At 30.2% G+C, this 15,870-nt stretch overlaps 2 protein-coding genes across 7 annotated transcripts; one reads left to right on the top strand and one right to left on the bottom strand.

The window, feature by feature from the left end:
* Positions 1-548: 548 nt before the first annotated feature.
* LOC105798296 (uncharacterized) lies at positions 549-4,566 on the bottom strand. Of its 6 annotated transcripts, none has more exons than XR_008189045.1 (3): positions 3,650-4,566; positions 1,092-2,112; positions 549-954 (listed from the first exon to the last, which is right to left on the bottom strand). XR_008189045.1 is itself a non-coding variant. In XM_052621458.1 (2 exons), the coding sequence occupies exon 1, from the start codon at positions 4,210-4,212 to the stop codon at positions 3,661-3,663; it is 552 nt and encodes a 183-aa protein (XP_052477418.1). In that variant the 5' UTR covers positions 4,213-4,566; the 3' UTR covers positions 549-954; positions 3,650-3,660. The 6 variants fall into 6 exon arrangements, 2 of the variants coding, with proteins under 2 accessions (XP_052477418.1, XP_012483768.1); XR_008189044.1 differs by having other exon boundaries at positions 1,092-2,115; XR_008189043.1 differs by having other exon boundaries at positions 3,635-4,566.
* A 5,194-nt stretch (positions 4,567-9,760) lies between these two features.
* LOC105798297 (60S ribosomal protein L27a-3) lies at positions 9,761-15,628 on the top strand. Its single transcript, XM_012628318.2, has 2 exons — positions 9,761-10,309; positions 15,171-15,628. The coding sequence occupies exon 1, from the start codon at positions 9,869-9,871 to the stop codon at positions 10,307-10,309; it is 441 nt and encodes a 146-aa protein (XP_012483772.1). The 5' UTR covers positions 9,761-9,868; the 3' UTR covers positions 15,171-15,628.
* The last annotated feature ends 242 nt before the right edge of the window (positions 15,629-15,870 follow it).

The following is a 15,870-nucleotide window of genomic DNA, read 5'->3' on the forward strand; positions in this document are numbered from 1 at the left end:
AATCTTCCCTGGAAAGGGAAAAGGGGCCAGCACTTGCTACAATTATTGAGCATTTCATCAATAGAATTTCCCATTAGTTGTAAAAAGCTGAATTTCAATCAATTAGGTGATGGGATTAATTACTATTGAGGTGAGATTATTAGTAGGGGTGAAGTGTGTGTTTAGATTTAAACATAAATATAATGATGAGATGAAAATAAAAAATTGACTATATTTAAATTAAATAATAAAATATATTTATATTTATGTTAGATTATAATTGAAAAATATATTTATATTAAAAATTAGATGTATGAAAGAAGGTTGAGTATTTGTTACACTGACAGTGTTCTTGTTTTTTTATTTCATAAGCAGCCTTAAAAAATCGACATGTGTCTCTCTTTTTTAAATATATATTTTTAATAATTTACTATACCCTTACAAGACACTTGTCAATTCCTTGACCCTGCTTGTGGAGTATAAAAATTTCACTGGCAGTGTACCAAATATTTTCTCATAAAAAAATACTTATATTATATATATATAATATATATATTAAAATAAAAATATTAATTAAAATCAGTATTATATTAATGGAGGGGTAAATGAGAATTATACCAATAATGAGAAGTTCAGTTTATGCCACTGAAACCCTAAGCATCAGTTACAAAAGAATTATACCAATAATGGGACAGAGATGAGTTAGGCCCAAGTACCTGGAAGAACAATGGACTCGTGTATGGCTCTCACTTGTGAATCTAAAACTCTTTACAACAAACCATAAACATGCATTAATAGTTTCAGTTCAGGTTATTCAGAGATAACTCAACTGAAAACAAAAGAAAAAACTCTGTCAATTTCCTTTTTTACTAGCTTACTTTTCTGATTTTTTACCGACTTCTGAAGAAACCTCTCCGGTCCCCTTTGATAGAATTTACCTGTGTCATATCCACTGCCTACTCAGCTCGTCACCACCTGACATCAACAAGACGTAGCAGAAACAGAATGAAACAATGGCACCAAAAAGAAAAACACGATATCGAACTATTATAGACAAGTCAAACATCAAGATTCTGAAGGAAAACCCCAAGTTTTTTGTCTATAGAACTGACCATTTCTCCATCCGGGTGATTTTATTGGCATCATACTAAGAATGTCTCATTGCAAGTCTCAATCTACAGGGATTATGATCTCATTTATTCCTCCTATTGAATGAGTAGTTTCTGGTATTTTCTTTTGATGTTGTGACTAACAGGGACATCAAGCCTGGGTTCATGTATCTTTGTCTGATTACAAGGGTCTAGAACCATGTCCTTATGTTGGCCTCTTGTGATGGCTGCTTGCATATTGTCTGAACAAGCACAACTTGCTAGAAGATTAATGGATTGCCCTATTTCGTAGTACCAGTAAGCAAACATAATTCTATGAAGATTTCAGGATTGGAGCTCAAGGGCTATATTACCCAGACTTGGGATGAGTATCATTACGAGCGTGCTCATATTTTCCAAAAACTTTCATATTTAAAGGATCGTATTTGTACCTCCTCCATACTCATGTTGGAATGTGTCAAACACATGCGTCGCGTACGGATAATTTAGAAAAAGTTTGGATAACATAGCTCAAGGGATCAAAGAGAATAAATTGTACTTTGATTTGGTACAAGTACCACGAAAGTTCAGTACAGGGACTTAAATTACATTTTAACTCTTCTACTAAAAAATTGAGTAAATTAGTCTCTTATGTTAAATCAAAGAGCAAATTGGTCTTTTTTATTAAAAATTTTATCTATTTGTATTATTAAAAACTAACATAGCTAATAGAATAACCAAACAGTTACATGTGGCATGTGGCATGTGAACCTACCTCATGCTAACACATAAGGATCCATTTGTAATGGTAGAAATGGATCAAATCTTTAACAAACAGATCAATTTGCTTTTTAATCTAACGTACAGAGACTAATTTACCTATTTTTTTAGTAAAAGAGACAAAATGCAATCTTACTCCAAGTACAAAGGCCTCCATAATATTTTTACCCTTTGATTCCAATAGAAAAGAATGTCCATGTACTCGGGAATCAATCTTTATGAAATTTGGCCTGTTGATGGCACTTCTGGTACACCAGTGGCTCACCTGCTGTTAACCACATTGTTAAGAACCAGCAGGATTTGGCTTTTTATGAGTTGCCATTAAGTGAGGGAAAGGCAAAATGTCAACATATAAAAAATAGTGACCTAAATCTATGTATTTTTATAAATGTGTGTATGTATGTATGCCAATAACATGTTTCTACCATGCAAACAAAGATAGGAGATTGATTATTTGAACCAATCCGATATATTTTCTTCCCATCCAATATTTTTCTGGCCTTTTATGGAATGGTAGAACATATACTCATCAATGTTAGACAAACATACAAGACATTAGATGCGACAGCAACAACAAAAAGCTCATTTACTAAGACAAAAGATTAACAATAGGTATCGAACACATACGTTGCATACAATTACAGATACAGAACCAATCTTTAAGAAACTTGGGCTGTTGATGCCATTACTGCCTTATAGGCTTAACCATATTGCCATCAACCAGCAGGATTTGGCTTTCCTATGAGTTGCCAATCCAAAATGGTGAACTCAGTATTTGTAAATATATGTATGCACATGCCAATAACATGTTTTCTAACATGCAAACCAAGATGGCATATTGAAAAAAGATTTGAACCAAACAAATACATTTCTCCTCATCCAACAATTCTCTAGTCATTCATATCATGGTAGAACAAATCATCATCAATGTTAGAACTCAGACAAACATACAAGAAGTTTAGATGTAACAATAACTAAAAGCACATTAACTGGTAAAAGTATCATGTAAACCCCATTACTAGAACTTGGATTGCATTTTGACCCATATACTAAAAAATGGAAAAATTAATCTCTATATGTTAGATTAAAGAACAAATTGATCCTTCTATTAAAAATTCCATTCATTTTACTATTAAAACTTGTCCCTATACATCAAGATAAGGTACACGTGGCATGCTATATGTTATTATTTGATTATTCATCAAACCTCAATACTAGAAGTCAAATTGTATTTTGACTTATATACGAAAAAAATAAGCAAATTAATTCCTCTACGTTACATCAAAGAACAAACTAGTCCTTCTATTAAAACTTCAATTCATTTTACTATTAAAAACTTGTCCCTATAGATCGGTACAAGTAGCATATCATATGTTATTATCTGATTATTCTATTAGCCACATCAGTTTTAAAATTTTTAAAGAAAAGATCAATTTGCTCTTGATCTAATGTAAATCCACTTATTTATCCATTTTTAGTAGAGAAAGCAAAATGCAATTTAACTAGCTGTAATTTTGCACTCATTTATTCATTGGGATCCTTTACAATTTCCACCATTCATGTTATGTAGAAGACTAGGATAAAAGATAAATAAAAGGTTTGAGTTAAGCCAATCCATTTGTTATCCCATCAAAACATACTTTTGTACAAAAAAATGCAAGCAATAAAACAAGATATGATAAACAAGTAAACTTTGCAACTAAGAATCCAACATTCATTACTAATTATAGAATCTATATTAGCAACACATCAAGTAAGCAGAATGAACAGAAAAAGCAAAGACTAACACTGTAATAATGGACCTTCCAAATCTCTATGTGTCTATGGAATTCCCAAGTCCAAATGAGAAATGTTCACGAACAGGTGAAAACTCCACTAATCCAATATCCATTGCATACCCAGAAACAGGCAATTTCAACTCTCTCAACACACAAAAAGCCTCAGCCATTCTTGTTTTAGGCACTTCTTGAGCTACGGGACAATAAGGGATCCAAGCATCAGCTTTAAACTCTTCCCCAATTTCAATCCCTTCTTTTTTAATTGCCTCACATACCTGAGCCTGGAATTGTAGGAGAGACATTGTTGGAGCTGGTGAAAGGAAGAGAACATTGTTTTCATTTGGGAAAGCCCCAATTGAAGAAAAAGAAAGAGGTAAAGGTTCTTGCTTTGAAGCAAAGGACTTTATAACGGATTCAAGCTTTGCAGGATCGAGAAAAGGGCTTGAAAAGAGAGTAATGTGTGGCCTTGATTCGATTTCAATTAACTGAGTGCTGATTTGACGACGAGCCAAAACATTCCAAGCTTTTAAGACCTGGTTCTCAAGTGCTGGATCGAAGTAAAGCTCAATTGAGAAACCTTGTGACATTGAAAACCTTTTTTTTTTTTTTACGATAACAAAAAAGGATCCCAAAATTTTAAAAAGGGGAGATCTAAGAGTACCCAGACAATGAAAATTGGAACTTGATGGATAATTAGGGATACCCAGGGAGGGGGGAAATTCAAAACCCTAGAAAGAACATGGGAATTAAAGATGCCCAAATTAGATTTGGTATTGTGAAGGCCAAAGAAGAAGGAACAAAGTGAAAAGAAATAAAGGAATTTTATGTTGTTCTTTCACCTCTTTTGGCCGAAGATAGATAATAAAGAGGGGGAACTTTGTATGGGCATTTTGGAGTATCCATCGCCGTCCATGCGGCTCGCTCATAAAAGAGGAAAATTTTCTAAAATTCAAACTGAATCTATATTTTTGGCTTAACACCGCTTTTCACCCTTGTATTATACCTAAATTATCACTTTGGTACCTATACTATTTTTATCAGTTTCGACCTTGTACTTTCTTTTGTTATTAGTTTGCCCCGTATACTTTAATTCTATACTCTTGTACTCTCTCAAAATTTAAAATTTACTCCCTATACTTTAGTTTTGAGACATTAAATCTTTGTATTTTTTATTAAAAAATATTGATCTCTCCATTTAATTTTTCGTTAAAATTAACGGTACCAAAGGTAAAATAATTTTTTTATCTCTCAATATTTATATTTTTTGTCAATTCGGTCCTTACCCTTTAAAAGTACATAAAAATTTTAAAAATTTTTCTTATTTTAAATAAAAGCAAAAAAATAAGAAAAATTTAAAACTTTTTTTCAAAAAAATAAAAAATTATGGAAAAAATAAAAATGATTTTAAATATATTCCAAAATTCAATGTTATCTAAACTGCATCTGACCAACCAGTCGGATTAGGAATCAGTTGGGGTATCAATCCGACGAGAGGTAAAAATAGGTTGACTTGCGAACCGGTACAGATTGATTGAACCAAGCTAAAAATTGGTTGAACGAACAATTGAACTATTTTCGAACTAGTCTAACCAATTGATTCTCAAAACGACCAACACGATTGGTTCAAATCAAACAAATTGTTTTAAAAAAATCAAAGTTATAAAATAGGTTCAATTTCTAGTTCTACTAGTTTTTTAGCCTGGTTTAACCTGTCCATACCAATTCATGAGTCAAACAGTTTTTTACCTCTCACTAGACCAATACCCCATTAGTTCTTGATCCAATTAGTTCTACATAAAAGTAAATTTTAGAATTTTTTTTATAGTTTAAAAAAATTATTTTTATTTTGAATTTTAAAGTGTTATTTTTTTCAATTTTTTTAAAAAAATTATAATTTGAATTTGAATTTGAATTTTTTTTTATATTTTTTACAATAAGGAAAAGAATTAAATTTTTTTAAAAAATTATATGTACTTGGTATGGATCAAATTGACAATAAACTGTACATGTTAAAGTCTAAAAAAAATTAAAAAATGTAAAAACCGATTGACCCGCAAATTGGTATGCACCGGCAGAATTGGGCTAAAAATCAATAGTAATTGAATTGATATTTATAATTTTTTTAATATTCTTATTTTTAATAATTTATTTGTTTTGATCCAATCGGATCAGTCGTTCTGGGAACCAATTAATCAAACCAGTTTGAAATCGGTTCAACTAACTTTTTAGCTTGGTTCAACCAATTTGCACCAATTCACAGGTCACCCGATTTTTTTACCTTTCACCGAATTGATACCTCAACTGGTTCTTGAACCAACTGGCTGGTTTAGATAACATTGAATTTTGAAATTTTATTTTATATTTTTAAAATCATTTTTATTTTTTGAATTTTAAAGAGTTTTTATATTTTTCATAATTATTTTTATTTTTTAAAAAATATTTTTATATTTTATTTAAAATATAAAAAAATAATTTTTTTAATTTTTTATGTACGTTTAAAGAGTAAGGACTATATTAACCACGAAGTTAAGTGAAATGGCAAGGGTCTCTTCTACCTTAACCAATGGTTGAGGGTTCGATCCTCATCCTGGGTATGGAGCAACTTTAAAACTCATGGCCAACATCTACACCTTAATGGGTTTACAAAATATGAAGGATTAATTACTGGACTCGCTCCAGTAGATACTTTAAGAAAAAAAAAAGTAAGGACTATACTGACAAAAAATTATAAATTTGGAGAGCTACAAAAATTATTTTTACCTTTGATGCTATAATCCAATTTCAATAACTAATATTCATAAATTCCAACTCAATTTCTCCAAGTTGTCATAAATGGTAACTTAATCAAAGAACAACTAATGGGTTGGTTGAAACAATCTTAATGCGTTGAAAATCTACAAGCATTACTCCAAAATAAGCTTGCTTACCTATTAGTCTATGGTGGATTACGAAGAATAATCTTTAGTGGAAATGGATGGTGATGATTATATTTAGCCACTTACCTTAACTTAATTATGGCATAATTGATTTTAAGTCCATGCTAAATTGTTACACAAGTGTCTCTCATTTATTTCATCATTTGTTAACTTCTTTAATTTAGTCCTCATATTATTTATTTAACAACTTAATTAATTTAATTACTAGTTAATTCCATTTCTAATTCTCGTATTTGACTTGTAAATTTTCTTAGTTTAACTTACCGGATGGTTCGACTTAACAAATTCAATCTCGAAACTAATTTTTCTGAAACAGACAAAAATCAGGTCATACATTATGACATTTTCAAATCAATTTCCATATCTAAGTTTCACCAAATTGAGTTAGTTTAGCTCATTTCAGAGCATCATTGGCCCCCAAGGCTTGTAATATCCAATTCGCATGATCTTTTACATGCTATCATTAATTATACTAATATTTACATTCAATTAATCGAATCAAGCATAAGTTATCCATTTCACATATCAAGTAGAATCATCAATTACATAATACATAGTTTGTGGCCCCTACCAATCGAACACGGGCTCAAGACAGATACACAGATCATCCTACCATCACACTAATATAAATTGCATCCATTGCGTCATTGGTAAATTCGGAGTAATATGTACCTTGCGCCTCATCGGTATAAGTCAAAGCAATGTATGCCCAGCACCTCATCAGAATGTCCAAAGTAATATGCGTTCCATGCCTCATTAGTTAAACCGTAATAATCCCGGTATAACTAATCCTTATGACATGTCAACTATACTCGACTCTATCTGAGACCATTTAATAGGATATTCATCATATCAATGTATAACTAATCTTTATGACATGTCAACTATACCCGCCTTGATCTGAGACCATTAATTTACATGACATTTGCATATCATTATCATACTTTCACATGCTAATATTTCTTTCATTTTCTTATCAGTCTTTCTCATATATTTCAAGCATGAAAACACATCTCCATATTAGCATTCAATCACCATAATACAAGTATTACTTACCAATCATGAAGCAAAGCACCAAATGTTACCTTACTAAAATTCAAATATTGGAAGTACAACATTATTTGCATTCATCACCAAATATTTTCACAATCTCAATCATGTCATAAGTATAAGCTTATTTGTATATACAACAAATTAAATCATAATCAACTAACTTAGCATATATATATATATATGTAACATGATTCCTACCATACGTCAATTATCATAAAGCCCATGTTAGCATATTTGACTACATGAACAAGCATAAGTATAACTCATCATTCTTCTTTATAAATTGTTTATGTATTTATTCACACATATATATCATCTATTAGACTTTTAATCTTTATATATGAAATGCTTGTATCTTGATATTTACTTGATCGAAATCAAAATCTAACTTCATATTTATTCTTTAGAGACCTCAAACTATCAATCAATAGCTTTTACTTTCAATTGCTTCCTCTCTTATTGGTTTGGTCCCTAATAATATTACCTAGATTTAATTTAAGCTTAATCAACAATGCTCACTATGGATCCAACAAAATCTTACCTTAATCTAAGCTTAACATCCATTAATTCATCACTTTCAAGCTTCAATTTAACCAAAACTCAACCATGGCAATTTAATTAAATATCATCAATTTCATAATTCAACATTTGGGCTAAGCTTATCTAACCATTCTAACTATTAATCTAATTAAAAATTGAAAAGAAAACTCACTTAAAGCTCTAGCTCGGTGGTTTCTTAGAGAAATACTTAGACTCAACTCAGCCATACACAATCTAACCCATTCAAATTTATTTAACTCATTACACAACTTAAATATCAAACCCACAATTAATATTTTAAAAGGTAAAATTAATACTGTGAAGACCTTTATATTAATAGTTGAATTGTATTTTGTCCTATTTACTCAAAGAAAATAAATAAATTAATCATATAAGTTAAATCAAAGAGTAAACGTAATCTAATTTCTAAAATCGGAACCTCTATAATACTTTTACCTATTTTAAAATTAATTATTCGATATAACTAAACTAAAAAATTTAAACCTAATTAACTTCTTCAACTTTTTTTCTTTTTCTTTACAAATTTTTAAGAAAAAAAATTCAGAGCTAGACCTGCTCATGGGTCCGGCCACTTGCTTAGGCTCGAAGGCCTGCCCGAAAAATGAAAGGGTTTAGACAAAATACGAGACTCAAAAATGGGCTTGGATAAAATTTAATGCCCATTTTTTGTATGGGTCAGGCATTGAGTAAGATTTTTTGGCCCAAACCCTGCCCAAATATATTATGTTATAAAAATATTATATTAATTATATATGTTAAATAATAATTATATAATTATATTTATATTAAATTACTAACTCAATAACAATTAAACCGTTATCCAAAACCTAAAAAACACTTACCCAAGTAAATAACCCAAAATATAAAATATAAAATTATATTTAATACAACAAGATATTTATTATATTTATGGTAATGTTTTAATATAAATACTTTTTAATGTATGTTTAATATGTTAGAAATCTTTTAATTTAACCTTTTTGTGCATTTAGTGTATTATATATTTTTAAAATATTTTAAATAAAAGTTAATCTAAAAAATCAAATATGGGTAGACCTAAATTTACCTTTGGTCGAGTTTGAGCAAAAAAGTAAATTCATTTTTCAGATGAAATTGAACCCAAATTTAAAAATTACTTTAAATACTTCCAAACTTAACCCGTTTGATTTATGATCACCTCAAAAATAAAATAAAATAAAATTGGGTTTTTCAAATTTTAACGATAATTGTGATTTTTTTTTTGCCAACGAGATAATTGTCAATTTATTCAAAGTTTCAAACTTTGGCAAATATAAATTGAACCAACAGTATGATCACTCTATAAAATAGTAAGGCAGAAAAGAAAGCCCATTTTTGGGATGAAGTTAACCCAAATTTAAAAATTAGATTAAATACATTACGTGAAATCGATTTATGATCATCTCAAAAATAAAATAAAATCAATTTGGTTATTTTGATTTTTTCAATGATTTATTATTATTATTTTTTGCCAACGAGATAATTGTCAGTTTATTCAAAGTTTCAAACTTTGGCAAATATAAATTGAACCGACAGTAAGGTTATATTCGTAAATGAAATGTCTAGAGGGTAAACATGGAAACCCAAAACCCCTCGCTATTTTCTCTCATGACAATATAATCCCCACAACCAAAAACCCTACTATTGGGCCGCCACTAACCTTCACCTTCCCAAAATGACAACCCGCTTCAAGAAAAACCGGAAGAAGCGCGGCCACGTGAGCGCCGGTCACGGCCGTATCGGGAAGCACCGCAAGCACCCGGGAGGTCGGGGAAATGCCGGAGGCATGCACCACCACAGGATCCTGTTCGACAAGTACCACCCTGGGTTTTTCGGGAAAGTGGGTATGAGGTACTTCCACAAGCTACGCAACAAGTTCTACTGCCCCATCGTCAACATCGACAAGCTCTGGTCTCTCGTCCCGCAGGAGGTGCAAACCAAAGCCAACAAGGATGCCGCTCCGATGATCGACGTGACTGAGTTCGGATACTTTAAAGTCCTCGGGAAAGGTGTTTTGCCGGAGAACCAACCGATCGTCGTCAAGGCTAAGTTGGTGTCGAAAACTGCTGAGAAGAAAATTAAGGAAGCTGGTGGCGCCGTTGTTCTCACTGCTTAGGTTAGGGTTCTTCGTTATTTTTTTTACATTAATGTCGTTGATTTTGGGTTCACTCGATATGTATGCTCTCTGTGCTATGTTTCAACATTGCTTTTTTGCATTTCTAAGTAAAAATATTACTTTTAATTTTTATAATTAAATTTTAAAAACTATATAAATATAATTGTTTTGTCAAAATGAAGTAGCTTTCTTATTACAAGTTTTTGAAGAGTCTTCGGATCCAATAGTTGTATCCGATTTTAATTTTTAAGTCAGATCTTGAATAATGTATCAAATAATAACTACCAAGTCCCAACCAATTTTCTAACCCTTAAACGGCCTAAGCCCATCTTTGGTGGCCTTCTAGGTCTCACTCGTTTAATTTTGAAAATTTATTCGAAAAGTAAGATGATTTGAACAAATATATTTTTCAAAAAGTGAGATGATTCGTAGTTAAATTTGTTTTTATATAAAAATATAATAACTTTTTAGAATCGAATCAGCGAATCAAATCGGGGTCGATAGTTTGACCAGTTTGATTTTAAAAATATTAATTTTTGTATCTGTACCAGTTGATTAGATTTGCCCATAGGTTGAATTAAAAATTTAAAAAATTTCAAGCCCCTGCTTGACGCCGCCCCATATCACTATTTAAAAATAAGGGTAAACTAAAAAAATGGTCATTAAATTATTGTCATTGTTTTATTTTGGTCACTAATTTTTTTTTTTTGAGTTACTGAACTTTTTGAAAATAAATATTTTGATCACTCTCCCGTTAATTTCGTTGCCACTTCTTCAACCTTGCTTTCTAGATTTTTGTCTTATCTTCTTTAGTTCTTTCCCTACCTTACAATGGAAAACAAATCGGAGCAAATCGAAAATCAATTCAAATATATTTAAATTAAATTTTATTTAGATTAAATTATGATTTCGGTCCTTTTACTGTGTTTAAGTTTGGGCTTTAGTCAGGTATTTTAGTTTAGTATAATTTGATCTCATTACTTTTATAATATCTTTAGTTGATTTGAATGATTGACAAAATTTGTCATTTGGGTTAAGGGTTGCATTTGTTGAAGTTTTTAGAATTAGAATTAAATTAAAAATTTTATAAATTTTGAGAGCTAAATTTATTAAATTTTTAGAATTCAAACTAAAATGATAAAATTTGTAAACATTAAGGGTGAAATTTCTTAAATATTTTATATTTAGGGTCAAATTGATAGAATGCGTAAATATTGGAGGGGTAAATTTGTTATTAGACCAATTAAAAAGCTCGCATCAATGTTTCGCGACTCATCTAGCGACAACTAACCAAAAAGTGACCAAAATATTTGATTTTGAAAAGTTTAGTGACTAAATAAAAAAAAATAGTTTAGTGACCAAAATAGAATGAAAGCAATAATTCAGTGATAACTTTTGCAGTTTACCCTGAAAAAATGTTACTAAAAATATATTATTTTATATTAATATTTATTTATCTTATAATTAAATTTAAAAGAAATATTAAAAAAACTTATTTAATTTAAATCGGGCCAGCCTGATTGAGGGATAAAATCTTTGCTCAAGTTAGGCCGAGCCAATCGGGTCGGGTGAGCCACCTAATCCATGGATAGCTCTACAGTTAATATGTATTTATTTATTATTTTAAATTGGTATTGAGTAGATACATTTCATTTTCATCAAAATTTTGATGTGTCTTGATTATTTTAATTATTTAGATTATTTTTAGGCTATATCGACCTCTACTGATGCTTATCGACTTGTCTAGTTTAGTATAAAATTTTGATATTTTAAGTTAATCTATTGTTTGATAAATTAAAAAATTAACGCTATGTTTGATAAACTATTATAAATTTTCAATATTTAATATTTTAAATGTGTTTAATAATCATTTTAATTTTTATTTAATATAAAATTTTTAACAAAAAGTAAATTAAAATAAATTATCATTTTTAAATAAAATGAGATATTCAAATTACCATATGTATTTTTTATCCAAAACCATCAACATAATATAAAATATTATATTAATCAAATTAAAATTATAAAAATAAATAATCTTTTAAAATCAATATTTACTTTTCTTAAATAATATAATTATATTTATTACTTATATTTACTAATTTACTAAACAAAATTTTAATATAAATTTAGCACTAATAAAATTAGGTGTCAAAAATTAAGTTTTGAATTTAAATTATAAAATATGTTTGGTATATCATTTAAAATTAAATACAAAATATAATTAGGTTGTTTGATAAAAGAAAATTTTAATTAAGGTTTTATTTTACCTTTATTATCTTTAATTTTAAACATTGTACATTAATTTTAAAAATAAAATTTTAAATTATAAAATATTTCTAATAAATTATAATATTAAATATAAAATATTATAAAGTTTTCAGAAAAAAGTAAATATTATATCGAAAACAATGTCATTTAAGTAGTAAAAAATTAAATATAACCTCAACATTGATTAATCAAATTGAAATCCCCAATTGCAAAACCCAACAATTTGGGTGTTAAAAATTTAATGTCAACAATTTGGACTAAATTTTCTATATTAAAATATAAGAATTGAATCTCAGATTAAAGGGACAAAACCATCATTTAATCCAAAAACACTAAGGAAACTAGGTTTTAGGATTTACAAATATGTTTTCATGTAAATAATTTTAACAAAAATTCAATTGTTTAGGTGAATAATCATTCAAAGTAAGTAAATAATTATTCTTTAACCATTCATTTGTGAGTGTGAGTTTTGCTTTCAAATGTAACCTCTAATTTCTTGGATGAATCTTACTTATTAGTTTAAGAACATTGTTACTTTTGATTTTCCAACAACATTTGAGATAAATTTTATTAACCAAGTCATTTAGTGTTCAAACATTTTCAAAGCTTTTGAGATTAACAAAGTAAAAAAAAGAGTTTCAAATTTGTATTAATTTATCTAAATGTCTTTGAGTCAATACTGAAGTTTTTGATAGGTAAGTATTGATATTTGGGTTTGGTACTAATACATTACAAATTGATTTGTCGTAATTTGATACGTCAAATTAGGCTTTCCATTACACTTGAAGAGCTTATTCTCAAGAAATTTGGATGTCTTTTTCATGCTTTTATTTAGTTTTAACTTTTCGCTTGAATAAGTGATTTTGTGTGATTTATACAATTACTGAAACCTGATTGGCCAAATGCGCCATAAGGAACCTAATGAGTCAATTGGGTGTTGTGGGGAGTCAATGGTGGCCCGAACGTGAAGAAAACATTACCTAGAAGGGTATTGTGATATCGAAGCATGGAAGTCGTGATACCCCTTGACAATGTTGAAACGAGAAGAATTGAGACCATTTTCAATGTTATTACAATACCAGCCATAGGTATCGCGATACCGAGACACCCAATAACCTCCTTGTTAAGACTATCATCGATATTGCGATACCGGAGCCTGGGTATCGCGATACCCTTGTCGAGCAGAGACAAAATATTACTTAGGGGTAGTTATTGTCTAAGCTCAACACCAATCAAAAATATTACTTAAGGGTATCGCTGAAAGGCATTTTGGTTACAAAAATTAGGTTGTAATCAGCTGAAAAGCTATCTTTTGGCTAAGAGAAAAAAAAAGCATACTTTCACGTTCTTCAACTTTTATTATCTTTTTTAGCTTAGGGTTTAGTTACATTCTTTATCTTTTTAGGGTTTAGACTTGAACTTTTCTGGTTTTTTGTTAAGTAGTTAGTTAATTAAGTTTTTGTAGCTTGGTGCTAATTGCTATTTACTACCTTAAACTTTCTTTGTTTTTGCACTTCAATCCTTAGTTTTAATATAACTCAACTTTGTTTTATTTTTATCTGATAAAAATCTCATCTATTGTGCTTTTATTTACCACCATTGCTGCCATTGTTGTTTTCCTCAAGTTTTTGCAAGAAAGCTGGAGTTGTTATCAACTTTCTCTTGTGTTTACTTTGATGTTTCTTTTGCTTGAATGTTGGATAATTGCTTGTTTAGGAATGAATATGAGTAGTTAAATCCTAGGTGGTTGGTTGATAAAAATGTTCCTTGGTTAATTTTTGGTTCAATGACTAAATAAAAAAAATTTGGACTAAATTGAATAGACTTCAAAACTTAGGATTGATGGGAGGAAAAATTTAGACGAGTGAGACCGAGAGGAGATCTTATTGAGCACGAATTTGATAGTCCCGGATTAGTATGGTGAGGTTGAGAGATAAACAGAATTAATTTGTGTAACTTGGTAAAATTGAGACCAAGAGGTAACATTAAACCAATTTAGGCGTGCAAGTGATTTAAATCCCTAATCTGAAGGTTAATTAACAACATGAAAGTCAACCAACTACTATTTTTTTTTTGATTTGTTAATTTGTTAATTTTCCTTATTTTACAATTTAGTCCTTGTTAGTAGTTAGATAATTAATTAGCACACTTAACCTCCATTATGACTCGCAGTAATATGACACTTAGTAAGTAGTTAGCTAGACTCCTTAGTTGCTTGCCAATTGTTTAGAGATCACTTAATCCCTGACTTCTTTGTGTTCGATCCTTGGAATACTTAGGTGTTCCATTAAACATTAAAATTATTACAATTGACTTATCACACTTGCAGATATTGCATTATATTTGATTGTTTAGTGTTGATTCTCAGCCCTGGTGTTTGCATGCCGATGACGGAAGCGGTCAAGTTGTTGGCACCGTTGCCGGGGAGTTGGTGCATGATTGAGTGACTTTTGTGTGATTGATGCATGCTTTTTAGGGAGATAATTAACCAAAACTAAGTCTATATATACGAATTGTGTTTTGTTTTGTTTTGTTTATTATTTAATTTGAAAGCCACTTGTTGATTCGTTGGTGTTCTTTTTGTTTGCAGGGGGTAGTATATGACTTTGGCTGGTAATAAGGTTGTACCATTTGAACCAAAACTGGAAAGAATCTTGACACATGTTTGAAGGGGCCAACTTTTGAGAGGAGCCCAACCTCTAACGATAGACCCATTGATTATCGATCCTTCAATCAACAATCCGAGAGTAAAGGAACGTGCACCCCTATTTCGCCAAACACAAATGGAGCAACGCACGTTGCGAGACTACGCCATGCCTAACCTAAAGGCAGCCCGAGGGAGCATTAATCATCCTGAGATTAATGCAAATAACTTTGAGATAAAGCCGATGATGATCCAAATGATTCAAGGGAACCTTCCATTTCGAGGGTCAATGAATGAGGATCCTAACCAATATTTTAAGCGATTCCTAACCTTATGTGAAACCTTTAAGTATAATGGGGTATCCGATGATGCCATACATCTTTGGTTATACCCTTTCTCTTTAATTGACAATACTTTTATGTGGTTAGACTCGTAACCGGTAGATTCAATCAACATGTGGGATGAGCTGGCTAATCGGTTACTAGCCAAGTATTTTCTGCTGTGCACGAAAATCATTTTTGAATCGAATTTTTTCCAACAAAACAATGGCTGAATTTTTTCTTGTGCTTCACCATCATCCTTAAACACGTTGTCTTGTCTATTTCCAATAAAGCATCTTGATTTACTGCACACTTGGCAAGAGTCT

Source organism: Gossypium raimondii, chromosome 9 (genome assembly GCF_025698545.1).
Source record: "Gossypium raimondii isolate GPD5lz chromosome 9, ASM2569854v1, whole genome shotgun sequence".
NCBI classification, from domain to species: domain Eukaryota; kingdom Viridiplantae; phylum Streptophyta; class Magnoliopsida; order Malvales; family Malvaceae; genus Gossypium; species Gossypium raimondii.

Coding starts and splice junctions, on each gene's coding strand:
- LOC105798297 (XM_012628318.2), top strand. CDS start 9,869: ATGACAACCCGCTTCAAGAAAAACCGGAAGAAGCGCGGCCACGTGAGC.
- LOC105798296 (XM_052621458.1), bottom strand. CDS start 4,212: ATGTCACAAGGTTTCTCAATTGAGCTTTACTTCGATCCAGCACTTGAG.